Source organism: Pongo pygmaeus, chromosome 23, assembly GCF_028885625.2.
Source record: "Pongo pygmaeus isolate AG05252 chromosome 23, NHGRI_mPonPyg2-v2.0_pri, whole genome shotgun sequence".
Lineage (NCBI taxonomy): Eukaryota > Metazoa > Chordata > Mammalia > Primates > Hominidae > Pongo > Pongo pygmaeus.
The window spans coordinates 57,639,626-57,667,080 of record NC_085931.1 but is presented as its reverse complement, the minus strand read 5'-3'; the positions used below and the strand labels follow the sequence as shown (position 1 = coordinate 57,667,080).

Genomic DNA, 27,455 nt, shown 5'->3' with positions numbered 1-27,455 from the left:
CTGCAAACGGACACGTGGGCACCGATGAGCCAGGAATGCCATCTTGGCCCACACCTGGCAGGGTCACCGCTCCCCAGTGGCAGTGGTGATCTCAGTGTGGTTGCAAGAACCCAAACCACACTAGTTGTCACAAAAAAAGGACAGCAGGGACCGGGCACGGCGGCTCACGCCTGGAATCCCAGCACTTTGAGAGGCCGAGCGGGCGGATCATGAGGTCAGGGGTTCAATATCAGCCTGGCCAACACGGTGAAACCTCGTCTCTATTAAAAATACAAAAACTAGCTGAGTGTGGTGGTGCACCCCTGTAATCCCAGCTACTCCTGAGGCCGAGGCAGGACAATCACTTAAACTCGGGGGACGGAGGTTGCAGTGAGCCGAGATCGTGCCACTGCACTCCAGCCTGGGTGAGACAGACTGAGACTCTGTCTTGAAAAAAAAGGACAGCAGGGCAGATCCAGGACACCAAGACCCAGGTGCACACCCCCAGGCTCCCTGTGGAGGGCGGCCTGCCCCAGAGCTGTCCAGGGCCACAAGTGCACTGCAGCTCTGGAGCCTCGGCACCTGGACCCAGGCCCAGGGGTCCAACAGGAGGTCAAGTGGTCACCTACCCACTCATGAGCCTGGAGTCCTGGGTGCTAGCCAGAGGGGCTCCAGGGCATTGTCGGGGTAGGGTCTGATCAGATCTGGCTCTGCCCACTCCTGGTGATGCCACCTGATGGCCACAGTGAGCTGCTGTTGGAGAGCTCAGCCCTGCTGTGTCCAGAGAGGCCTGTCCTCCTGCCAGCAGTTACGCTGGGTCAGGGCTAGGGTGGGGCTTGCGTTATGGCAAAGGCATTCAGGAAACACGGCAGGGGGCATCTGCTCTTCCACACAGACACAGCCCCCCACTGCTCCTCTGAGCGGCATGCCAAGCCTAGACTGCTGAGGGGCCGGGGTCTGACCTCCCGACTCCAGCATGGAGCTCTCCCCATCCCTGGCTTTGTGGCTTCTACAACCGCACACGCTGTCCTGCTTGGGCTTAGGCTAGTCCCACCTGCCCCTCAAGGACAGGACCCTGGCGGCCTCGCTCTCACATGCCAGTGTGTGGCCCATGTCAGACACTGGATCGTTGTTATTGAGGAAAAGAGAAAGAAAAGAAAAGAAAAAGAAAAGACAAGACAAGACAAAACAAGACAAGACAAGACAAGACAAGACAAGACAAGACAAAACAAAACAGAAGAGACCAGGTGCAGTGGCTCCCACCGATAATCCCTGCACTTTGGGAGGCCGAGGTGGGCAGATCGCCTGAGGTGAGGAGTTCGAGACCAGCCTGGCCAATAAGGTGAAACCCCGTCTCTACTAAAAATACAAAAAAAATTAGCTGGGTGTGGTGGCGGGTGCCTGTAGTCCCAGCTACTTGGGAGGCTGAGGCAGGAGAATCACTTGAACCCAGGAGGCAGAGGTTGCAGTGAGCCGAGATCACGCCACTGCACTCCAGCCTAGGCGACAGAGTGACACTCTTGTCTCAAAAAAAAAAAAAAAAAAAAGAGAGAAAGACAAAAACAAAGAGAAAGATAAAGACAAAGAGAAAGGAGGGAAGCAAGAAAAAAGAAAAGAGAAAGGAGGGAAGAGAGCATGCTGGGCAGCAGTGGATGAGCGCCTTCCGGGGTGAGGAGGGGCCACCACACCCCACCCACCTCCCGGCACAGCCTGGTCCTCACCACCAGCCGCCCTCCTTCCCCGCTGCCAGCTCTGCAGATGAGTGTTTTAGTGGATGTGACCCTTGGCTTCACGTGATGTCACCAAACTCATTAGCTACAACCAACCTCCCTGCACATCAAACCAGGCTCTCAGGCTCCCCACGACTGTCACCCCTGAGCCCACAGGCACCCCAAGAGGCATGTCCTGCCCAGGGCAACTCCCTGACACCCCCAGGGCCTGCTATCCTGAGTCTTGGGTCTTCCAGCTCCTCCCACTTTGCAGGAAGACACTGGGGCCTTGGAAGCAGAGGGCTTCTTCATTTAAGAAACAATCACCGTGTCCCTCGATCTCAGATGGGCTTCACTTCTCCCAAATTGAAACGTTTGTGACAAAAAGCAGCGGAAGCATCGCCAGGTGAGTTTAACAGCTCTTGCAGACACCTGGCAGACACTGGTGGCATGCGGACGCCTGTGTCCCTCCTCCTGAAGCTACAGGCTGCAGGTGCATCTACTTACCCACGGCGAGCCCCACCAGGCGGTAGGGGAAAAAGCAGGAGGCCAGGAAGGCAGCCCAAAGCGCCACATACAGCTTCTGTGTGATCTCCGGCTGGACCCACATGAACAAGCTGGAGGGAGACAGGAGGCTCAGGCCGGGCGGGCACCGCAGGGCCGGGGTGGGGGGCGGGACTTACTTCTTGATCTTCTCCAGGATGTCAGCCATCTTCCCGAAAAGGTTCTGTGTGAAGAAGAAACAGTGATTACAACAGCCCCCGCTCCTGGGCTGTCAGTCACACCACAACGCCAGGAGGGCCTCCAGGTCGGGCAGCCCTGAGGTCACTCAGAGCCCCGTTGTCCTGCCCAGCTGCTCCTAGGCCAGGGAAGGCACAGCTCTGGTCTAGGGCAGAGGTGACCATGCTCACAGCAACAGCAGACCCGGGCCTGAGTCCTTCCCAGGGGCGCTCAAGCCTGGCCAGGGGCGGTGGGGAGGAAGGGGGGGCTCCACCCAGGCCCTGGCGCACCGTCCACAGAGGCTGAATCAGGAGGCCCCTTCCCCACCCACCAGAGTTGCTGTAATGACCATCCAAGGGCAGGGTGACTACAGGTCAGCTGACAGCAGGCAAACCAGGCCTGCAGTGTCAGGCATGGCCCTCCCCGGGCAGCAGCTGAGGCCGGCGGAGACCTACCCCGACCAGCATAGGCACACCCCTGGCCGGCGTAGACACACCACTGGCTGGTGCCCATGGCTGGCGTAGACACAGCCCGGCCGGCACAGACACACCACTGGCTGGCGCCCGTGGCAGTACCTGGGCTTTCTGGGCGACGTCCAGCACCAGCTGGAACTTCTCAGACACAGTCAGGTCTTCCTTTGGAGGTTCCTTCAGTAAAAGGGGAAAGAGAATTTTCCACTGAAATTTAACAGTTCAGAAAAACTACTGACAAAACAATGTGGAGCCCTCCCAGCCCCAGGGACTCTGCTGTCCCCACACAGCCAGTGGGGAAGGGACATCCTTTGGGGACCTGGCACCAGGAGGACACCCCTCTGGGCTGATGGTGACATCTCACCCTGTACCCCTCACTCTGGGTGCACAACAGGAGTGGGGCAGAGCTGCCCCTGCAATGGCTAAGCAGAGGCTCTGCCTCACAGTTCACCTTCACAACTGCCCTCCCTCACTTACAGGCAGGGAAACTGAGGCCCAGCCAATGGGAGCCCTGGTCCTGCTTGTCTCCCATTCGTTAAGAGCCTCTCAAGGTCTCCCGGGTCTCAGTGCTGAGCGGGCAACAACCTGCCTCCTCCAGGTACTTCCCCTGGCCCCTGGTGCTCCATGCAAGAAACAGGCACTGAGATACCCAACTAGGCCCGTGGAGGCACCGAGGCCTTTCTTCTGCCCATGCCCAGTGGTCCTGCCCCATGGGCTGGGGTCTCCCTCTAGAGCAAACTTCTGTAAAGGGCAAGATAGTAAATATTTTTGGCTTCCAGGGCCATGTGGTCTGTCAGCTACTCAACCATAGTGCAAAAGCAGCTGCAGCAGTGTGTGAATGAACGGGTGTGTCCATGTGCCAATAAAACTTTATTTACAAAGTTAGGCAGTGGGCCAGAGGTGGGTTTTTTGTTGTCGTTGTTTTGTTTTTTTGAGACAGAGGCTTGCTCTGTCGCCCAGGCTGGAGTGCAGTGGAGGGATCTCAGCTCACTGCAACCTCCAAGAGGTGGGCTCTTGAATCTCAGATGGGAACAGGTCCACTTGTCCAACCTACTGTTCACCACCCTACCTGGGGAGGTTGTGGGGGCTACAGCAGCCCCTCAATGTCCCCCACCCCTGCCACACCACATCCTAGCTGGGAAGCCTCAGCTAGGACAGGCCAGGGCCAGGCAATCTGCTTCTTGCACAGCCAAGCCTGGCCTAGTATGTGGGGCTGGGCGTGCAGCCTCGCAGGGCTTGGGACTAGGGAGGGGCTGGCCTCCTCCTCCCCTCCTCTTCAGGCCAGGACAGGGCTCCCAGTGGATGACCACACGGCCTCATCCAGAGGCTTCCCCAAGCGGTGCCTACGGGCTGTGAGGCCTGACGTGGAAACCGTGCACCCTCCAGGGACTTACCACAGGCTCAGACACTTCGGGCACGATGCTCCACTGAATCCGCCACCCCCTGGCGAACAGAAAACACACATACCTTTAGGATAGCGCCACCTGAGTCAGGGGATGGCATTGAATCACCAGCCCTGCACGCCCAGCTGGGCTTGGAGGGGGCCCTTCTAGGTCCTTCTATGCTGCCCAATGGGGAGAAAAGGTCCCCCTGGAACCCCCTGCTGTGAGAGCAGACAACTCCTGTCACCCTCACCAGCCCCTCCCCTGGGGACCTTCTGGGCAGAGGGGACATATTTAAAAGTGGCCAGTGGGGTGGGGGAGGGCGGCCCTTCAACATCCAAAGTGGCATCAGCAAGTGTCCGAGCTGATCATGCCCTAGCTCTGGGTACCAACGACACCTTCCAGAGTACTTAAGTGATTTCTACAAAACACATTTTCAAATGAGCCAACTGGGGCAGGCACAGAGAGCCATCTGGAAACATTGGTGCATAAAAGTGCAAACTTTTGAATGGTCAAGTCAAAGTACGGAATCACAGCTCTTCCCTCAGCCTCGATGCAAGGCTGAGGTTCACTCCTGGGGGTAACCGCAGGCTAAGAAGGACCCAGGAGTGCAGGGACTAGGAGTCCGCCCCAGGGCATGGGCTTCCCAGAGCCCACCTCAGCCTCCACAGGGAGAGGGTGCTCAGAGGGGGTATAAAGGGTGACGTGAGGGCCCTGACTCAGGCCAGGGTTGGGGTTAACGCATCGGTCACACGGGCGTGCAGTCTGCAGGCAAGTGGTACTGATTCCCGGTCCAGCTCCTCCCCAGCAGGCTCATCTCCGACAGGCAGCCAGCAGGAACCTTCCGGGGCATGGAGTCGTTTGCTTCACCCACCTACCCACTGAGGTTGGGGAGAAGTCCCCTGCGATGTTCGGGCAGGTGCTGGAACGGCCCTGGCTCTGCTGGCCGCCCGGGGAAGGAGCTGCTGGGGGATTTGGGAACTTCCCACTACCATCTCTAGCAAACCAGGGAGGGGGCAGCCGCCCTGCCTGGGGATCTCTGGAGCCTGTCAGGGGACCACCCCCGAAACGTCAGTGCATGACATACCCAGCTGGGGTCATGGTTGTGTGAGACGCAGGGAGACAGCACAGCCATGCACGCAGTGGGATAAAGCGGCTGCAACAAACCGGATCACCTACCTGGCGATGAGGTAATTGAGGGATAACCTCAGAATTGCTAGAAATAAGAACAACGGGATAGCCCAGCCATGCCATACGGCATTCATGTACACCTGCGGGTGAGAGACAGGGCGTTAGACCTCCTGACAGCTTGGATCAGGATGAGGCACATCCCTCCCGCCTCCCCCAACCAGGTAGCCCCATTGGGGAGACCAGGCCACCCCTTGGCTCTCCAGACACTCAGGGATGAGGGCGCGTCTGATGGGGAAGCTGGAGGAAGGGCTGCTTCCCCGGTTTAAGAGCTGCCGGTGGAAGCCAGGAGACACCCAGGGAGAAGCGTGTCCTGGGGACAGAAGAGGGCGGCTGGTTCCACGTGGGGGTCCTGCCCGCCCCAGTGTGGCTCCCACACACCAGACTTGGGGCATCACCAGGACTCAGCCTGGCTGGGCGAGGCGGCCAAGCACTGCTGAGGGCGAGCCAGGTGCATGCCCGCGGCCACCTTCATGCCAGGCACCATCTGTGCCCAGCACAGAGCCCGGGACACAGAGCAGATGTGCAGACAGGGCAGGGGATGGAGGTGAGGCCTGGAAGGCAGGTCCAAAGCTTGGGCTCATCTCTTAGTGACAGCAGACATGGCACAGGAGCGTGTGGGACCCAGGCAGCAAAGGCCTCCCGTTGCACAGCATTTGTGAGGGGTGGCGGGAGAAGAGGCCTTCCAGGGCCAGGGTGGAGCCGGTGGCCCCAGCACCCAGCCTTCATCTGTGAGTGTACAAAGTGCCCATGTCCCAGGTGAGCGGTAAGTGCCTGGGGCAGGCACAGGGCCACGGGCTTCAGGGACTTTCCCAGAGAGTCTGACCCAGGCTGAGGCCATCTGGGGACCTCTCTCAAGGGGCCCGCTTGGCAGGGCAGTGCTGCCTTCAGGAGCCCTGGACAGTGCCAGGCTGTGGACACCTCCTCTCTGGCGTGGAGGCCCCAGCAAGTGGGTAGGCTGCCTGCATCCTCCTTGTGCTGGAGGCACAGTCTCCACCCCGGGTGAAGGGGCTCCCCCGGAGGACCAAGTACTGAGACACAGGTGGCAAGTCTCCTGTCCCGCTGGGGCAGCCGCTGCAGGGCAGTTCCAGGCAGGATGGCTGGGCACCTTTTCCCCAAGGCCCTGGCAATGTGGTCCCTGGCATCCTCCAATCCCTCAGGACTCATGGCTCACAGGGGCCGGGCTGGGCCCCTCGTGCTGCTGTGCCCTTGTGAGGTACTCCTGGCCCCAGCACCAGGTACTCTGGACCTCAGCAGCATGGCCACCGTACTGCATGGTGAGTGCCAAGAGGCCTTTCCCAAGGGCACCCTGGGGGACGAGGCTGCACCACATCCCTGTCCAGGGAGCCCTGCAGGCTAGTCCCAGGCCACGCCCAACATCTTTGATCCTTGAAGCCACCCCATGGCTGGGCACCGGCATCAGTGAGCCCACTTTACAGAAGGAGAAATGAGCATGTCCCTGGGGCCCAAGGAAGTTCCACCTGGGGGCTATCTGGGGGCTACCTCCCACCCTGGGAAGGTGCCTGATCATGTGGTAAATGCTGGCAGGCACGTCCCACCCACCCTGCTAGGCCCCTGGCGGACCCACTCACGGTGAAGGCAATGGCAGACGTGTAGACAGAGTACCAGTCGGATAAGGCAGAGAGGTTCTTCACAAAGTTAGTGACCGGCTTGGCACCGCGCTCTGGGGACAGAGCAGACCACAGTGGTCAGCACTGTGGGTAGGAGGGCCCTTAACCACGTCTCCCTGGAGAGTCGGTTCAGCTCAGAATCCCAGAGTCCCCACCGCCATGGGCCCCACCCACACCGAGCATCGTGGGCGCCAGAATCCCAGAGTCCCCACCGCCATGGGCCCCACCCACACTGAGCATCGTGGGCGCCAGAATCCCAGAGTCCCCACCGCCATGGGCCCCACCCACACTGAGCATCGTGGGCGCCATGCAGAGCCGCTGGTACTCACTGAGCCGTCTCATATTTTCAGTCAACCTAAGAGAGAAGGGGAGAGATGGGAGCCCAGGGTTAATGCACCCGCCGGCTCTGCAGTCCCCACTGCCCAGTTCTGCTGGCTCTGCAGGGGCCAGGGAGGATGTCTCAACAGTCTGGGGCCCCTTGAGTGCACAGAATGGCCATGCACGGCGGCTCAGCACAGCACAGCAGGGTGCGCCGGGATGGCCCTCAGTGCCACTCCCCAAGTTAGGAAGGTAGGGGCAACTCGCCAATGAAATTGTCCCCTCATCTCCTGCCTGCGTCTCCAGAACAGAAGTCCTCAAGGGCAGGGCCTTTGTTGGCCTAGCTCCCTCGGGACCCCCAGGGCCTATGGCAGTGCCTGGCAGGGGAACCAAGGTTTACTGATCGGACTCAAGAGCCAAGGCCCCAGGCAGTGGGCTGAGCCCCCGAAGTCCCCACACAACTGTCACAAGCCACAGCTGAGAGCAGAGTGGACGCACGCAGCTCTGCTGCACCTAAGCGGGCCTTGCAAGCCCCTGCCAGGCATGGCCCCCAGAAGACCGGACACAGCAGAGCCTCCAGGAGCTCCAGGCAGCCTCACGGACAGCTTTGGCCCATGGTGATAAAGGATGGCCCACCCGCTGAAGCCTCAGTCCAGGGACCAGGGCCCCTAACGCACAGGCAGCCCCAGGCTCCGCGAACCCCTACCTGCGGGCGCTCAGGGGTTCCTCCGTCTCCACAGTGTTCTCCTCGGGCTGGAACCGGAAGTCCTCCACGTACTCCCCGAACCGCTCGTAGAACCACTTCTGCAGGCGCGAGGACAGCCCCTGGCTCCGGCGCTCTGCAGGGGGCAGAGGCCTGGTCAGGGCACGGCAGGGCTCCACTGCCTGTTCTGGGGTCGGCTCCGGGATCTCAGGGCAGGGAGGGGCCTCACTGCAAGGGCGCGGCCAGCAGGGGCACAAGGAACACTCGGGGGTGGGGCAGGGAAATGAAGGGTCGCTGTACAAGGGACATTGAAGGGCTCAGTCCTCTGAAGACACCAAGAGCAAACCAACCGGCACAGAGCAGAGCTGCCCCGGGCCATGAAGACCTCAGTGTGGGGTCTCTCTGCTTTTCATACCCTGTCCCCAGCTCTCTGCCCGCCCTGGGCTCTCGTCAGCGGGCAGCCTGTCCATCCAGGCTGCTCAGCCCACCTCAGCGGTCTGCATCAAACCCCCTTTCTACCTCCGGGTTGTCAGAAAGCAGCTGGAGAGGTCACTGCCCCAGCCCTGCATATCCTGAGCATCAGCCAATGGATGGCACGGCGGGAGGCTGTGTCCTGGGCTGGGGGTGCCCAGCGAGCGTAGCCAGCCCAGGGTGAGTGCACGGTGATGTCATGCTGATGACCAGCACTGTTCACCAAAAGCGAACACCTCTAGAAAGCGGCCTCCATCGGGGAAAACCGGAAGAATCCCTCAGAACGGGGGCTCAGGGGTGCGGGCCAGTCCCTCCCTTCAGAAGGCCAGTGAGGAGCCGCCTGCAGCGGGTGCTGCCTCGCCACAGTTTCGGGCCCTGGGACCAGAGGGCCTGTGGTCACCACACCCAGGGGGCTGCGGGCTCACGGCAGAGGCTCAAGAGCCACAGGCCAAGTGGGCTGAGGTCTGTGTACCCCAAGGCCACCCAGGCAGTGAGGATGGGACCAGGGCAGGCTCCTGCGGCTTCTTCCCACCTCCAAGGCAGCCTGGCAGAGTTTTTAAGGGGAGGGTCCAGGTGAGATCGGCACACTCGGCCCAGCCGTAAGTGAACCGGCCCGGCTGTGTTCCCGTGGACCTTATTTATGGACTGAAATTTCAGGTTTATATTATGTTCTCATGTCATGAAATGAAACCATTTAAATCTGTGAAGCCAGGCGGGGGCTGGGGTTTGCTGACCCCCAGGTACAGGGAACTGTGCCGGCTGCCTGCAGGGCATGGGGCAAGATAAAGAACAGGCACTCAGGGATGGAGGACGAGGAGAGAGATAAAAGGGCACATGAACCCCCACTCCCCACTCGCAGCCAACCATAGCCCCACTGCCCACTTGGTCCCCTTCGGGGAGGCACCAGGGCAGCGGCAGTGAGCAGCGTGGCTCTCACATCACTGTTCTGTGGGGCAAGGCTGAAACAGAGTACGTGTGTATTCCCCAAAGAACACACAATCACGCTTTAGTTGAGTGACTGGAAGTTTGCGGTGACGACTATGATGACTCACCACTTTGCATCAGAGACGCTAACCCAGTTCTGACGGGAGGAGATTCCCAGATGCCAGCAGGTGCCTGGGCACAGAACCAGCACCTGCCGCCTGCCCACCTGCTGGGGGAGGGCTACCTGCTCCATTGTTAACCTGGGCCTGCAGAACCAGCAGGTGATGCGCACCCACCCACCGACCCGCCCGCCTGCCTGTCCATCCGCCCACCAGGGTGTACCTGCTCCATTGCTGGCCTGGGCCTGCCCTTTTGGGGGCTGCTGAGCTGTCTGCTCCTCGGTTCTTAAAAAGCAGGGAGAGAAGAAACAAGAGGTCTGTTAGTTCCAAACTCCGTGCCAAGTCAGGCACCCCCCAGGGCTCTCGCGGCCACGTACTACACAGGAGAGGTCAGGGACAGCGGGGCTCTCTCCAGACTCTCCACTCCTCAAGTGCTGGTTCCGAGCGTATCCAGGCAAGCACAGAGCTGCCTTCCTAACAGGCACATGTTTTGTTTTTAAACAACCAGTGTCTTTCACCACTCTTTCCTTTCCTATTCATTTTAGCACACTTGCTTCTTTCAACATCATTAAACTCAGAATACTCTCATATCACCAACCCGTCTGCTAATGAAAAGATACTGATCAACACACATGTGTTTATCAGGCACCACGCCAGGCCACAGGCTGGGTGCCACCTGTCAGCAGCCTTTGCCCAGCTCCCAGCTCAGCCTACTCCAGTGACCTGCCTGGTCTGGGCAGGGGCACTAGACGGCCACTAGGGTCTGCTTCCGTCCCACACCCAGTCCCTCCAGCCAAGGCCCGTGAGCAGGTGCCGCACAGAACCGGGCCAAGTGCTGTGTGGTCGCCCCTAACCTTCCTAACTCTTGGGGAGCGGGAGTGGGGAGGGAGGAAGCTGGGGGAGGAGTAAACCCTGAGAAGAGAACAGAGGGCGGAGCACAGGGCACGGCCAGGTAAGTGGCGGGCAGGAAGCAGACGGCGAGGTTTTCAGGGGACTTTGGACCCACAATGGAGAGAATCTCTGCCCACTAACAAGTAGCCTTAAACTAAGGTGACTTTCTGAGAATTTTCTTAAAAACCAAAATAGAGGTTTGCATAAACAGAACTGCTGTGCTTTAATCCTGCAGCTTCAGAGTGTGTGGTGTGTGTGTGTGCAGTATGTGCGCACATGTGTCTGCGTGTTTGTGTGTGCCCTCACACACCTACCCACCCTGGACAGACCACAGCCACCCAGCCCCACCCCAGATCTGCACCAGGACGACAAGGAAAGAGGAGGTCACTCTGCCTGGGACTGCTCTTCCTTCACCCCTCCTCCTCCAGGCTTCCAGAAGGTTCCTAAGCACCACTCCCATGTAAAGCAGGGGAGAGCCCTTAATGTTCCCAGGACCTTCAGCTTCTACTTCCTGGGTCACAGCCTGGATGTTCCTTTACTGCCCACTCCCCACCCATTCCCAAGGCAGAGATTGTGCGAGATGGGGCTCCCTGCGTCCTTACAGCTGACCCGGGCTGGGCACACCTGCCACCAAGGGGCTTTGGTAAAAGATGAGGACCAGATCCTGGAGTTGGGCTGGCGGGGGTGAGAGGACGGGAAACAGAATACAGGAAGCAGGGTCACGGGGACAGCCTCAGGCCACCTTAGCCACCGGGAGAGAAGCATCGTCCCATGGAGGGGATGGCACTGTGGCCAAATGCCTGGGGACCGCACCTGTTCCTGGGATCTCCCAGCGTGGCAAGTCAGGTCTCTGTTGCACCTCTATATAATTAAATGTAATTTAAGCTTTGAGCTTCTGTGGATTTTCACAGAAGGTTCAGCATCAGGTAAAGCGCCTGCCGAGGCCCATGCACCCATTTCTGGTCTGGGAGGTTCCGCCAAGGCGGAATAGGAAAGTGAGGCCTCTCCCTCCCCCACACTAGCTGGATGCCCCCACGTGAGCCCCGCAGGGCACTCCACAAGGTCATGCTGACCTGCAGGAGGTGAGCAAGGAAGAAGTGGGAGCCAGCCCAGCGGACCCCTCGTCTTCCCACACACTAAACCTGAGGGTGCTGAAGGGAGCCGCTTCCTCAGGGCCAGCTAAGCAGCGACACTTGGAGTCCTGACAATGACACACGGCCCCTAGAGCGCTCAGAGCAGGCAGTGCTCAGCTGGGGTGTCCCAGAGATGCCGTGTGCATCCCTAACTGGTGACAGCCATCCATGCAGGTCATGGGGGCCACGGACAAAGGTATGGCCAATGGTGGTGGGAGGCTGAGGTGGGAGACCTGGAGGGAGGCTGAGTGAGTGGAGGCTGGAGGGAGGCTGAGTGGAACCTGAGGGGGGAGGCTGAGGGAGTGGAGGCTGGAGGGAGGCTGAGTGGAACCTGAGGGGGGAGGCTGAGGGAGTGGAGTCTGAGGAAGGAGGCTGAAGATGATGCTGGGGGGAGGCTGGGCGGAAACTGAGGGTGGAGACTGAGGCGGGAGGCTAAGGGAGTGGAGGCTGAGAGGGAGGCCTGGGAGCCAGAGGTGAGTGGCCTGAGCTCCCTGGCCTCACCCACCAGCCTCGTGGTGTTAGCGAGACAGGAGAGCACTGGCTTTGTAACTTGCGCTGGGGTCCTGAATGACCTGCTTCCTGCTGGCGGCACTGTGAGGCACAGGGCAGGGTGAGGGAGGAGGTTGTGAGCATTCAGGGTCCCGCATGGGACCCACAACCAAGAGCAAAGACATCAGCTGCAGACGTGCCTCTAGGAGCCAGGGCGGCACTGGCGCCCAGGACATGATCCTGCTAGGATGGGGGCGGGGGGGCGGGGGCCACAGGGCACCCTGAGGGGCTGCAGCGCGGCAGGGGCAGACAGGGAGCATGGGAACACGCACAGGCAGCGCTGGGAGGGCAGGTCCTGGGAAGATCCTAAGAGGCCGGGACGGCCCCTGAGATGGGGCACTGGGTGGATGCACAGAACGGAGTCACCTGCAGGCCAGGATCAGAGCCATGAGGTGGCTCTGGGGCTCTGCAGGCCCCATGCCAAGCCTCTCTTCAGTCGGCCTGGCCCCAGGCCTGGGGGCTGGCAGCAGCACCTGCGCCAGGGTCTCCCTTTTCCAGACCGCCAGAGGCACAGGAAGATGCCACATTCCCAAGACCACGGCTCATGCAGACACAGGCAGGATCTATACCTGGGCAGTCAGATCCGGGCCCACCCTCACACTCAGGCCTCTCCAGGGCCAAGAATGATGCTGCCAAGATGCTATGGGTGCAGCAGAGGACGGCGGGGCGGGTGGGGTGGGGGGTTGGGGCAGCCGCACACAGGCCAGGGCCCTGAGGAAGGCGCGGTACCTGGCCTTCAGCACCTCCTGCACCTTCTGCTCCAGCTCCATCCGCCGCTGCCGCTCGCGGTCCAGCTCCTGTCGCAGCATCTCCGCGTTGGTTTCTTCTCGCAGCTTCCGGAGCTCCTCCTCTATGGGGGAGAGAACAGCCAGGTGACCATCGCTCATGTCCACGTGGCCCCCTGACTCTGGGATGCTGGGGCAGGGGTGCCTGACTCAGAAACAGCAGAGGGGTCTCTGCTCCGTAAGTGGACCTGAGCACCTGACCTTCCTCCAGGGTGCGGGGTGCTCACACAGCGGGACACGCACTGGTCCCCATCCAGTCCTTCCTTCTGGGCAAGAGCTAGTAACGGGGCTCCTGTTACATGACTGGGGCAAGAGCTGGGTGAAGCAAGGGTGTGAATTTCCTCACTATGCTTCGTAACAGTGCAACACAGAACACAGAAGCCATTTCACCAAGCACCGCCACGCTGAGGACACCTGCGGAGAGGATGCTGACCGCACCCGGCCAGCCCACCACACCCACCTAGCGCCTCCATGTGCTGGGTGAGGTTCTGGGACGCGTCAGCAGCAGAGCAAAGGCCCTGGGACAGTGGGGAGAGCCCACAGCACAAGCTGGCCAGGGGGCCTGAGAAGAGCACGGGGCAGGCTGGACACAGGGCTGCTCTGGGAAAGCCTCGGGAGAAGGTGAGGTCTGAGTCAAGACCTGGAGGGAACACAGCGAGGCACAGACCCTGGGAAAGAGCATCCAGGCAGAGGGAGGAGGCAGGGTCAGAGGTCAGAGGTCGGAGAGACTGGAAGACTGAGGATGGAAGGGGCCAGGAGCCAGGGAGTGCAGGCAGCCTCTGGAAGTCAGGACACTTCCATCACTTGAAGACAGGGGAGACGGGGACTCGGCCTCTCTCCCACTTCCTCTGCCCCATCCCTGCCTCTTCCTCCTAAAACCAACAGTGCTGGGTCACCCAAGGGCAAGCCTGAGGCCCTTGCTTCTCCCCCACTGCCCTCCTAGGGCCTGGCACAGGCTCCACGCACGAAAGACAAGAGCAACAGACCAATGAGAGCAGAGAGCCGGCACCTATGGACGCCCACAGGTCCTCGGTCCTTCTCAGAGGCCTGGGCCACTGACCAGACCCTGCCCAGATGCTCCCCTCCCCAGCCCACCCACCCTCCTCTGTGTGGCATCCCCTGCCCAGCCCAACCCTGTCTCCTTGACAGGCTCAGGCAGGTGGCCCCAGGGCCAAGGTCACGGGTAAGTTCAGGTGGAATAATGCTGGTTTACGGGGCAGCAGTGGCTGTAGAACCCAGCTGAGGGTCACCTAAGTGCTGTCTCTACCCAGAAGGCTGCCCTGGCTGTGGCCTATGGTGGCTGAGGGCTGGCTGTGGCCTATGGTGGCTGAGGGCTGGCTGTGGCCTATGGTGGCTGAGGGCTGGCTGTGGCCTATGGTGGCTGAGGGCTGGCTGTGGCCTATGGTGGCTGAGGGCTGGCTGTGGCCTATGGTGGCTGAGGGCTGGCTGTGGCCTATGGTGGCTGAGGGTCCAGATCGGTCAGCCTCGACCTCAACTGCACAGACCACACCGACCATGGGGTGGACATGCTGAGACCTTACAAAATGGCAATGGCAGCAGGAGAAGCGCGTTTGCTGGAGTCCCAGGAGATATTCCTGAGACAAAGGAACGTGGCTGATGAATTCACCCAGGTTCTTGGGCAGGGCCAGCAGCCAGACCCCACCAGTGTGAGGTAGGAACCCTTGGGGGTCTGGCCAGCAGCCCAGGGCTGAAGGCAGGCTTCTAAGCCTGGAAGCTTCTTTCTGGGTAGGGTGGGAGTGACCCCAGTAGCTTCCTTTCCTGTCCTGGACATCTCACCACATGACTTGGGGACACAGGGCCATACCTAAGACTCCAAAACTGGGGCCAAGGGCAGTATGACAACCTCAGGCCCCAGTCCCAGGCCAATGTCCAGGAGTAGCCGTACAGAAACAGCAGGGGGCCATGCCCAGGCAGGGAGCAGCCGCGGGTGGACTAGGGTCAGTAAACCCAGAAGCCAAAGGTCAGCACACCTTCCTGCCCGGCAGCCACAGGCTCACGGTACCCAAAAGGGAAGAGACAGGCACCTGCATCTCACCAGCCCCACTCCCACTGCGGGTGCTGGATGCTGTTACTCGCTGTTACTAACCAGAGAGAAAATATTCGGATTTACCAAGGGCCAGGATCCATTTGCTCAATGTGGGTGTCTGGAGCTCTGCCTCGCTCCCCTGCCTGCTGGGATCGGCCCTTCTCCAAGCATGGTTTCAGTGTCCTTCAGCATCCTGGACTCCTGAGAGCCCCCCAGGGCAGCTGAGCTGGCCTGGAGAAGACCCTCCCCATGGAGGCTGGGGTGGGGGGCACTGGGCCTGTCCCTGCCGGCTGCCTGGTCTCATCAGGCTGGTTCCCTCCAGAGCTCCCTCTCCCCGCCCCGCCTCCGTTCTGGGGAGAAGCGTCTGGCCCTGGCATGGCTACTTTTCTCCACGGACCGAGGTCCCCAACCCACTGACATGGCCAGGTTCTACCACCTGGCAGAGCGTTAGCTGAAGCCGGTTCCTCCCCAGGGCTCAGGACAGGCTGCGAGGTACCAAGTGCTCAGTCCGGGAGCTGAGCAAAGGCAGGGTCAGAAGGGAGGCAGGTGGCCTCTGCCTAGGGCCTTGGGGAGACTTCCGGGTCAGAATCAGGGGCAGGGTCCAGCCCGGCCTGGGGCTCCAGTTCACAGCAGCAGGAAGGAGGCGGCAGGAGCAGCAGGGCCCCTGACCCAAGGCTGTGGGGGACACGCCTCCAGGGCTGAGGGAGCTACCCCCCAGCCCACCCTGGGCGGCCGGCTGGCTCCTTTACAGCAGAGGGGAGCAGTGCCAGCCACATTTGGGCGGGGGCCCTTCACCCCCTACACGTCTGGGGTTCTTTCTTCCAAGATCCCAGATCCATCCGCTCTGCTGGTCTCTCAGCTGCCCCAGCCCCATCCCCATGTTCTTAACCGGCCTCCCAGCTCCTCGCACACCCTCCCGTCCGGCTCCAAGCTGAGGTCCAAGGCTGCTTTTAGAGCACAAGCCAGAACTTGTTGCTTTCCGCTTAGAACTCCTCACCGGGCTGGCAATGAATCCAACTTCCCAGCTTGAAGCTCCCTCCCAAGGCCCCCACCCACCCACTCCCAGCCTCAGCGCCCTCCACTCCACCCCTCATCTTTGCTTTTTGGGATCAAGCCACAGAGACCTGCTTTTAGGTCCTCAAATGTCCAGAAAAGATTAAGACTTGCCGAGGGTCGGGCCTGCCCCAGGACCTTTGCATGTGCTGGCCCTGCTCCCGAGGAAGCTTCTCTTCCGCCCTCCAGGGTAAGGTGTCCCTCAGCCTCAGTCCTGACCCCAATACCACTTCCCCTAGTGACTTCCCCAACAGCCCCCTCATCTGGCGTAGCCTTCTGTCATCTTCTCTCACGGGTCCTGCTCTTTCCTCTTGGGGACATGATTCCCACTCCGTGTGCTGGGTGGGGATTCCCAGAAATGACACACAACCTCCTGGTACCGTGTGACGTTTCCAAGCCTCCATTACTTGCAGGCCTTCCTGATTTGTGCCCAACACACCCCACAGGTTCTGGAGGAGGGACCACCCCGGTGTCACCATCTGTTCTGGCCCCAAGACCCAGCCTGGCCCAAGGAGAAGCCAGCAAGATGTGGGGAAGGGAGAGTGGTTGGGAGGGGAGCTTGGCCGGTTCTCACATAGCGCGTCTAGCAGGGAGGGTAGATGCGCTGACCAGAGGGCCGTGCACGGAGTGGAGGCAGCTGGGGACTTGGGAATTCGGTGTCACAGCCCTAACACGGTCATCAGTCCACAAACCCCACCCCCCGCAGGGACCTCCTCCCAGCCCCTTGCCAACCTTGCACGTGGCACGAGCCCCCGGCCCCCGCCCTCGTGGAGCCACTTGGGGGCCGGCTCTGGCACACCTTCATCAGAAATACTCAGGTAATCATCACATGCCAGGCTCTGCCAAGGCGCCGGGACACCACCATGAACAGAGGGGACACCACCCTGCCCTGAGAGGGTGCCTGGGTGGGTCCCCAAGAGCAGCATGGAGCATGTGAACCCACTGCGTGGGCCCGGGCTGGCCCCGGCCTGGCCCTGGAGCCCTTGGTGGGAGGGTCCATGCCCCAAGGCAGGAGGAGCCTGGGGACCCTTCCTCCGAGAGAGGTCACACGCCCACTGACAGCCAGGAGAACCTGGGCATCTTAGCCCACCTGAGATGGATGCCACCCTCCCACCCCACCCCCCAGCCACCTCCAACGGACCCGATTCTCAGCCTCCTGGCCCCTCCTTCGGTGTGCCTGGCATACAGAAGGGGCTTAATCAAGGCTCACTGGATAAGCGAAGGAAGGAACCAAGTGCCCCGTCAGCCGGTGTTTCTCCCCAAAGGGAGTGTCCGCCTGGCTCAGTCCCGAATTCGGAGCCAGCTGGGGAGGGTTCAGAGACAGCCACGGGGTGTTTTCGTCTCATGCCTCCGTCTTCATGTTGTGGCAGTAACTCTATCGCGTGAGAACACAGAAGTGAGCCAAGTCACACCGGGCAGCCTTGCTCCCGGCAGGCCTCTTGGGCAGAGCAGGCCAAGGCGGGAAGGCTCAGGTACTTTCCCAGCTTAACTCCTAGTACCCACACATCACCTCCTCTGATCTTGGCCCTGTCAAGGTCAAGGCAACCCACATGCCTCTCCATCCATAGGTCAGAGAGGCACTTTGGCCCCTCCCTGCACAGGTAACAGGAAACCACATTTTCCTAAATGGAGCTGCCCCCTACGCCCCTTCCTGGAGTCACTAAGCTGTGAAAGGGCAGCAGCCAGCCAGGTTCCACCACGCGGCAGAGCACTGGCCAAAGCTTGGGCCAAGGTGGCCAGTCCCAGCCCAGGGACGGATGTGGATGGTTGCAGACACGGGTCCCTCCTGGATCCTGGGATGCCGTGTTGTGCCTGCCTGTGTGAAAAGGCACACTCACAAGCCTGGGTTCAGAGGTCAAAGGGGCCTCAGGCAGCCACCCCCCTTTCCACCCTGGACCTCCTGGGGTCAGGCTCTCTGCAGAGCCCAGACAAATGTGAACGCCAGAGCCCGGCCATCCTCGCTGCTCAGAGCCCAGAGGACGCCATGTGAACGCCAGAGCTCCGCCATCCTTGCTGCTCAGAGCCCAAAGGACGCCTGGCTCCCGGGTCAGCGGGCGGCATGGCCCCCTCAGCCTTGCAGACAGGGCTCCTCGGACAGTGTGGCAAATCAGCCTGTCCCAGCTTCCGGAAGAGCCACGAGGCTTCCCAACTTTGCCCAGTGTCGTTCCTGATGGTACAAAGACAGCTAAGTAAACGAAACCGGCCGGAGCGCCTGACCGCTGCTCTCCCATGAGTCCTTCCTATCTCTGAGCATACGGCTCCCTGCAAGGCCAAGCTGCTGTCTCTCCCAAAACTGAAATGATGATCACACGCCCCACGATTCCATCTCACAGGCCTGCCTCCCGCCCAGCAGCGACACATTCAGGTCAACTGCAGTGTGCCGAGCACAGCTGTATCTTTCCACAGGACAAAGGCGATGCAAATCCCCCATCATCAATTTTTCTTTCTCTTCCCCGAGTAAGAAAAGAAACAGGAGGGCCGATTTCCAGCCCGGAGCAAACTACTGAGCTGGTATTCACACGGCAGACTCCTCTCGTCCAGCCCCAGTCCCCGTCCAGGCACCGAAAATCTGCAGCTGCTGCCGAGGCTCTGGGTTCCCTCGGCCTCCGGAGTGGGCCTCCTTGTGCCCCGAGCTGCTCACAGACACCAAGGACGCCGGGCTGCCCCACCCACAGGCCTCCCTGCCCCGCAGGTCAGGGCCAAGTGTCCGCAGGGTGGGGGTGGGAGCGAGGCCACACACAGTGCAGGCCACGGAGCCCCTTGGTGACCTCTGCATTTGTTTCCCATGGCTCACCACCAACACAGCGACTTAAAACAACACAAACATATTCTCTTACAGTTCTGGGGTCAGAAGTCCAACCTGGGTCTCCCTGGGCTGAGGTCATGGCGTGGGCAGGGCTGTTTCTTCTGGAGGCTCCGGGTAGGGGGAGACCCATTTCCTGCCTTTCCAGCTTCCTGAGGCCCGTGTTCCTTGGCTTGTGGCCCCCAGGGAGCAATGACGTCACTGTGACCTCTAACCCCACCCTTACATGGCCTCCTCTGACCTTCCTGCTGTCTCCTTCTCAGAACCTTTGTGGTGACTGTGCGCCCCCGGATAATCCAGAACCATCTCCACCAAAGGTCTGCGACTCATCCACATCTACAAAGTCCCTTCTGCCATGGGAGGGCACATTAACAGGCTGGGGGTCATGGACACTCTGTGGGGCCATGATTGTGCCAACCACACTCTCCCTCGAGACAATCGTGTAAAGCAAAGGACCCAAGTGCCTAGGCAGGCGGGGAGAGTCGTCTGCCTTCCACCTGGCCTGGCGTGGACTTTCCTGTCCCTGGCAGTCCTTGGGTCATAAAACCACTGGAAGCCCTCCTTTGGTGGGTCCAGGAGCCCTAAAGGAGTACGGGGTCCCTGGCAGCCCCTAGCTCCGTCTCTCTCCTCCCGACCTCCAGCTCTGCCCCCAAAGGCACCTGAAGCAGGATTCCCCGGTGCCGCCACCAAGGCGGCCCCACCAGAAAAGGGCACACCGAGCCTCTCTAAACCCTCACAGTGAACAGCACGGACGGAGGGGGTGTTCCAGAGTCACCCACGTGGCCCACAAATGCACGACCTGCCACAGCGCATCCTAATGGCAGCACGGGGCACCTGCTCTCGCAAGACCCCTGGCACCTGTCTCGGGCACAGACATGTGCAAGACGTGTGTGGGCAGAGTCCAGGTGGCAGCCATACACGCCGCACAGCGATGGGAGGCCGCCCGGGTGCACCAGGATGCGCGTGATATCACACCTGATGGGGGCCAAGTCACAAGTGGAGACCCAGGGATAGGAGCCGTGGCTGGCAACATCAGACCAGAAAGCCACGGCCCTGCAGGAGCAGAGGAGCCACCACATCAGAGGCCACGGCTTGTGCGGATCCTGTGGCACTGTTTCCAGCCCAGTGAGCTGCGCCTCTTCCAGGGTTGAGAGCCGGCCGAAATGGGCTGAGTGCACAGCAGACCTGGTCTCAGCAGCCACCGAATGGCAAGGAACCCAGTGGGAGGCCAGGGGCCCAACATGCCTGCCCGAGGAGTGAGTCGGACCCTAGAACCTAAGTCCCAAGGGAGCACCTGGAAAGAGAAATCTGTGCCTGCCTCGTGAGTTCTCATCCAGGGGTCTGCTCCCCCGATGCCTAGGAAGGCACGTCAGCCGTCTCATTGTCAGGAAGGAAAGTGAGACGGCCCGGGTACGTGGCACACGGGGAAACCAGGATGGCTACCCAATGGGCCAGGGCCTGCCGCCACTCCAACCTATCACAAGAGCCATTGGGCAGCAAAATATGTCGGGGAGAGGGGAAGATGGAAGGAGGCCCAGGGGACACTCTGCGTGCCCAGAGGGACCCTCAGACCCACAGGCGTCTTGCAGTCGGGGGTCAAGCTCTAGCACAAGGTTTAAGGATGCTCACAAGGAAGAGTGGTTCTGGTCCTGCAGGCAGCCCCACCCACTTCCAGACAGCACCAGCCACCACTCTCCAAGGAGTGAAGCAGAATCAGCCACAGACTAGGAGCCCCCGGGACAGGACAAGAGCCTGGCGTGGTGACACATGGCACATAGAAATCGCCCCCACAGAGGCTAAATGAAGCCCTGGGACAGCCAGGCTGGAGTGCACCCACTCGCTCCAGCCTTCACGCATCCCCAGCGTCTGTGAGGAGAAAGGCAGGGACAACCACCTCACTGGTCATTCCGGGGCAACCCCCAGAACGTTCTCCGATGAGTGAATGGCCACCCTGATTTGAGGGGAGGCAAAGGAGATGCGTTGGCTCAGGCCTACGCAGGCCCAGACTGTGAGGCTAAGGCCCGGCCCTCCCCCCAGCCTCGACGCCCGGCCCTCCCCCAAGCCTCGACGCCCGGCCCTCCACCCAGCCTCGACGCTCAGCGCACAGGGAAGTTACTGGGAGGAAGGAAAGCAGCTCTGCGGCTATTTTTAAACCTGTAAAAGTAGATCTCTCAGGCAGGAGTCCTCTTGGCACACGACTGATTCAACAGGCCCAGCCTCACCCAAAAATAAAAATCAAGTGATAATCTTTAAATAAAACTCTTTCCCACCAGGCCAGGGGCGCGAACTCAGGATCCACCCAAAAAGCTGCTCCTGGCCTGGCGGAGGCCCGCACCCCCGGAGGCCCACACACCCAGAGGCCCCACCTGGCCACCTCCCACAGACTCTCACCTGAACTCTCCCAGCCCAATTCAGTCCTCCCACCATCACCACAGGAACTTTCTAGAAGACAGACACGCCCTCCATCGAATCACCGGGCTGCAAGTTACACTGCAGAGCCCAGAGTACAGCTTCACCTATAGCCGCCAGCACAGAGGCAACCCCTTCCTCCATGGCCCTCCCTGCTCAGGGAAAACAGATAATTCCAAGAAATGCCTCGTTTTATTGTGAAGTTTTGCCTGCATTTTCTCCCTAACATTTATTGATTGTGGTGTCATTTACCGCTATGCGCAGAGGTAATGTTTACTGAATGATCAACTGTCAACACTGTCTTGGCTGGTAACCAGGAAGGAGCAAGCTTCCAAGCACGTCACATCCTAATGTTGTAGGCTGCTGCGCACATAGCTGGCCGACCACCGTTTTAGGTACATTTCAGGACACCAATGCAGGATCTAAGGTGGACAAATAATGTGCTGACATTTTTACCATGTCAAATAAGAAGAACTAGGATCCCAGCCAGGGTTTTCACCCAGAGCAGCTGGTTTTCAGAAACCGATGCCTGCCTCTCCCTGTGAGAGGCACGCGGCATCTGACAGCCCGTGGGCTGGACTCTGGGGCTCCGGCCCAGCAGGGAGCCAGGAGAGGCGTGTGCTCGACAGCACGTGCCGTCCCTCGCCCCCACAACCTCCCTTTCCAACCAAGCGCTTGGCACCCAGCAGCCAAGGCCTCCAGGCCCCCAGTCCCTTCCTACAGCAACAGGCTCTCTGCCAAGCACCTGCTCCCTGCTGAGTGTGGGCTAGGGGCAATCAGGGACACTCCCCAACTCCAGTTCCAGTTGGTGACTCTAGGCCCCAAAGCCCTAGGAAGCAAAGGTGGCACAGATAAAACTGTGCCTGGGACCAAACACCAGACAGAATGGGAGCAAGGTGGTGCATCTGGAGCTCTGGAAGGTGGCCAGTGAGGCCTTAAAGTATGTGCAAAAGAGCATGCCTAGTGGAGGAAACAGCCTATTAGTTCATTTGTCTACCTATCCATCCATCCATCCATGCATCCATCAATCATTTACCCACCCATTACCTAATCTACCCATTTGTTTGCCTTCTCATTGATGCATCCATCTATCCAATCACCCATCCATCCACCCACATGTCCATCCCTCCACACATCCACTCACCCACCCATCTAACCATCCCTTCTCCCATTCACCCACCCATCTATCTATCTACTCACCCATCCATCCATTCATCCATGCATCCACTCACCCATCCATCCATCCATCCATCCATCCATCCATCCAACCACCCATTCACCCATCCATCTAACCATCCCTTCTCCCATTCACCCACCCATCTATCTACTCACCCATCCATCCACTCACTCATCCATCCATCCATCCACCCACCCACTCACCCATCCATCTAACCATCTCTTCTCCCATTCACCCACCCATCTATCTATCTACTCACCCATCCATCCATTCATCCATCCATCCACTCACCCATCCATCCATCCATCCATCCACCCACTCACCCATCCATCTAACCATCTCTTCTCCCATTCACCCACCCATCTATCTATCTACTCACCCATCCATCCATTCATCCACCCATCCACTCACCCATCCATCCATCCATCCACTAATCCATCCATCCATCCATCCATCCATCCACCCACTCGCCCATCCATCTACCCATCCCTCTCCCATTTACCCACCCATCTATCCATCCACTCACCCATTCATCCATCCATCCATCCATCCACTCACTTGTCTGTTCATCCACCCATCCATCCATCCATCATTTACCCACCCATTTACCTAATCTACCTATTCGTTTGCCTACTCACTGATCCATCCATCCATCCACTCACCCATCCATCCATCTACATGTCCACTCATCCATCCATTTATCCATCCACCCATCCATCTATCCAGCAATGCATCCATCTACCCACCCACCCACCCGTCCACCCATCTACCTATCCACTCACCCACAGCCATCCATCCATCCATATAGACATACATAAAGTTGTGCGCTGAGCATCCAGTAGCTGCCAGGCTCTGGGCCCAAGCCCTTGGAAATCACAGATAAGGCAGCAGCTACCTTTACTCCCTCCCATATGACTCCAGTTGGTAGATGAATATGACAAATAAGGGTCTCCTTACAGAGCTGGGACATCAGGACATGCCAACTGCTGTACCAGTACTCTCCATGTGCCATGAGAGAGCCCATCTCTGCCAAGCAGCCTCATCTACAGATGAGGTGCAGAGGACGGGAAGGCTTGCTGGCCTGGGGAGTGTCTCACCCACTGCACGCAGGACCTCGGCTGTGAGGAGAGGGAGCTGGGATGTGTTCAGCAGGGTGGGACGCAGCGACTAGAGAGGTCACAGAGGTGAGCAGTGGTTCCCGACTTAACACTTCCCATGGAATTCAACACAGGCATCGTCCAAAACACCTGTCAGATGACGATGCTGGACCCAGGACCTGCAGCCGTTGCAAAACACACAGGCAGATGTGTTCAGGCTCCCTCTCTGACTTCACCTCAGCCCCTGGGGGTAGCAGGGAGGAGGCCCCCCCACTGGCAGGATCAGGGGTTTCTCCTTTGAGTGTGAGCTCCAGGGATGGGACAGGCCAGGAACTCGGTGTGGTGGGGTCAGCTCACCCCTGTACTCAAAGAGCTGTCCTGGGCAATGAAGGATCCCAGGGCCAAACATCCACAATGTGTAATTAAAGAGCAGACAGGTGTTCATGGGGCAATGGAGGTGATGGAGAAACAGGGATTGGGGGCCAACTTCATTTTTTCCTAGGGAAATTCCATGTAATATAGACATGCCGCTGTATCAGTGCCACCTGTCTTCATCTTCTGCCTGTCTGCTCCCTTCTGTAGGTCTGGGTCACCTGCTCACAGTCGTCACTTATTAAACATGTCACTCTAGGGCAGAACCAGGCCAACCCAGTGTCTGGCCCTGGAAGTCTGATATGGTTTGGCTGTGTCCCTACCCAAATCTCATCTTAAATTCCCATGTGTTGTGGGAGGGACCCTGTGGGAGGTAATTAAAACACGGGGGCAGGTCTCTTCTGTGCTGTTCTTGTGATCGTGAAGGAGTCTCACGAGATCTGATGGTTTTATAAGGGGGAGTTTCCCTGCACAAGCTCTCTCTTTGCCTGCTGCTATCTGGTAACATGTGACTTGCTCCTCCTTGCCTTCCGCCATGATTGTGAGGCCTCCCCAGCCATGTGGAACTGTGAGTCCATTAAACCGCTTTTGTTTGTAAAGTGCCCAGTCTCACGTATATCTTTATCAGTAGCGTGAAAACACACTAATACAGAGTTTAGCTTTTCACCACCAGAGAAACTGTAAGAGCAGAGTTTAAAAGGCCTGGGCCAAGAACCACACCCACAGGCCCAGGTCCGAAGGGGCAAGTCCAGAGACATCGAGTCAACCCCACACCTAAGCCTGTCTCCATCAGGCCTCAAAAGGACACCCCCCCCACCAGCAGGGAGCTGGCAGCTCCCCAGACCCTTCTGCTTCCAGAAGACTTCAATGGTAAGGAAGGTTTTCCTCACTCTGAATCACCCAGGACAGCCACCTAGAAACTTCCCTTCCCCTCCAGGACCCCTCCATTAAAGCTGTGCATTCAGAGGAAGGCCTGCAGGCCTCAGGAAGCAGATGGCCAGCCCCTCCTGCCAGCTTCTTCGAGAAGATCTCCCATGGCGTAAGGGCCGGCCACTCTGATCCCTGTATGTCAGAGCAGGAAAGGGAGCTTCCGGGAGCATCAGGGGCTCAGGAGGAAAAGGCAGCCTCTCTCCAAGTCACACTCTTGAGGAACCACTGCCACTACCCGTGTGAGTGCATCTGCCGGGAATCCACCCGTGTCTGGTGCTACAAGGGTACCCATGCCCAGAGACAGGGCGTGGTAGCCTAGGGGAGCACCCTCCAGCTCAGCCAGGGAGGCATCTGCAGCCCTCTCCAGCAACACAGGAAGAAGAAAGGCAGTCACGAGGGCTCCCCTACACAGCCTAGCAACCGTGAAGCCCCCAGAAAGAGAAGCTCCCTGGCCCCAAGGGTCCTCAGAAGCACTTCCCCCCAAAATCCAAATTCTACATCACAGTGCTCTTGGGTAGAGGCTGTGTGTGCACCTTACAACCCTGGGGAATCTCACCTCCCAGAGCCTGCGCGTGGCAGGTGACTAGTGACCCACAGATGCACACGCATGCACGGCAACCGCTCTCAAAAAGCACTAGCAACCGAAATGCATTTGGGCTAAATAAAAATGTATGATGCTTTTAATTTATTTATGTGCTTCTTTAACAAATTTAGGCTCCTGTCTTCAGCCATGAGCCAAAATCCATTTCAACTTCACATTCCTCATCCTGTGTCATTTGCTCGCAGGAACATTTGTACTCTTCAGGATTTAATCATCAGAGAAGGCTGCGGCACACTTGGGCCATTCCGTCTCCTCCGTGAAGAATAACATTCTGCTTTCTGAGAGAAAGCACTATAGATAATTGAGTGGAATTTTAACACTGACCACTTAGCTGCTTTACAGGTGGGGAGCTGAGGCCACAAATGGGTAAATGCTCACAGCCACCTGCTAACCAGCACCTGAGTCAGGAATTAGAACTGGGTCCTGATTCCTGAACACAGCTCTCCACACCAGCACTCCCTCCTGCTGGTCAGGAGAGGCACAGATGGCCACAGTGGCACACAGATGTTGGCTTAGTGACAACCAGAATATGTCTGTGGGTCCCCAGATTACATAATGTCCTTTCTTACATTCTATATCCTTCTGGGGACTAAGATGGGAGCAAGAATGGGACAAGGCACAAGTTCTGCTGGGCAAACTCCAACTAATCTGCAATTAATCCCTCCATTCACCAAGCTCCCACTATACCCAAGACATCATGCTTGGGGTATAAAAACAAGCTCATCCCATATCCTCCAGGTGCATACAGCCTGCTAAGAACTATCAGTAACTACTAACATCCTCTACTCCTGGAGACAGTACAACCGTCCATCAACAGGGAACAAGCAAGGCTAGGCACAGTGGCTCACGCCTGTAATAAACTTTGAGAGGCCGAGGTGGATGGATGGCTTGAGTCCAGGAGTTCAAGATCAGCCTGGGCAACATGGTGAAGCCCCGTCTCTACAAAAAAAAAAAGCCATGTGCAGTAGCATATGCCTATACTCCCTGCTATTCAGGAGGCTGAGGTGGGGGGATTGCTTGAGCCTGGCAAGTCGAGGCTGCAGTGAGCCAGGATTGTGCTACTGCACTCCGGCCTGAGTGACAGAATGAGACCCTGTCTCAAAAACAAAACAAAATAAAAAAAAAACAAAAAAAAAAACAGGGAACAAGTGGACAAGTGGATGAAGCCATGCTACAGTCACACCATGGACACAAATGTAATCTGGAACAGCGACAGGTGTAACCCGGAACAGGGACAGATGTAACCCGGGACAGGGACAGGTGTAACACGGAACAGGAGCAGGTGTAACCCACGAGAGGGACAAGTTTAACACGGGACAGGTGTAACCCAGAAAAGGGATGGGTGTAACCTGGGACAAGGACAGGTATAACCTGGAACAGGGACAGGTGTGACCTGGAACCAACACAGGTGTGACCAGGGACAGGTGTAACCCGGGTCAGGGACAAGTGTAACACAGGACAGATGTAACCCAGAAAAGGGACGGGTGTAACACGGAACAGAGACAGGTGCAACCCATAACAGGGACAGGTGTAACATGGGACAGGTGTAACACAGAACAGGGACAGGTGCAACCCGGAACAGGGACAGGTGTGACTGGAGACAGGGACAGATGTAACACAGAACAGGGGCAGGTGTAACCTGGAACAGGGACAGGTGTAACACGGAACAGGGACAGGTGTAACCTGGAACAGGGACAGGTGTAACATGGAACGGGGCAGGTATAACACGGAGCAGGGACAGGTGTAACACGGAACAGGGACAGGTTTAACACGGAACAGGGACAGATGTAACATGGAACAAGGGCAGGTGTAACACAGAACAGGGGCAAGTGTAATCCAGAACAGGGACAGGTGTAACCCAGAACAGGGACAGGTATAACACGGAACAGGAACAGGTGTAACCCAGAACAGGGGCAGGTGTAACACGGAACAGGGACAGATGTAATACGGAACAGGGACAGTTGTAACACAGAACAGGGGCAGGTGTAACCTAG

The 27,455-nt window shown here is 58.7% G+C and overlaps 1 protein-coding gene across 4 annotated transcripts in view; it reads right to left on the bottom strand.

The window, feature by feature from the left end:
• Positions 1 to 27,455, bottom strand: part of GRAMD4 (GRAM domain containing 4) — a 101,585-nt gene that overhangs the window by 9,499 nt on the left and 64,631 nt on the right. For 3 of the 4 annotated variants that reach the window (XM_054469850.2, XM_063662926.1, XM_063662927.1), the window contains 10 exons: positions 12,917 to 13,037; positions 9,838 to 9,899; positions 8,104 to 8,236; positions 7,409 to 7,434; positions 7,041 to 7,132; positions 5,440 to 5,531; positions 4,273 to 4,321; positions 2,984 to 3,055; positions 2,372 to 2,415; positions 2,196 to 2,305 (listed from right to left, as the gene is read on the bottom strand). In XM_054469850.2, the coding sequence (XP_054325825.1) occupies positions 2,196 to 2,305; positions 2,372 to 2,415; positions 2,984 to 3,055; positions 4,273 to 4,321; positions 5,440 to 5,531; positions 7,041 to 7,132; positions 7,409 to 7,434; positions 8,104 to 8,236; positions 9,838 to 9,899; positions 12,917 to 13,037 (801 nt within the window). Of the gene's footprint in view, positions 1 to 2,195; positions 2,306 to 2,371; positions 2,416 to 2,983; positions 3,056 to 4,272; positions 4,322 to 5,439; positions 5,532 to 7,040; positions 7,133 to 7,408; positions 7,435 to 8,103; positions 8,237 to 9,837; positions 9,900 to 12,916; positions 13,038 to 21,266; positions 21,353 to 27,455 lie in introns of those variants that run through there. The other variant, XM_054469852.2, reaches the window with a different exon arrangement.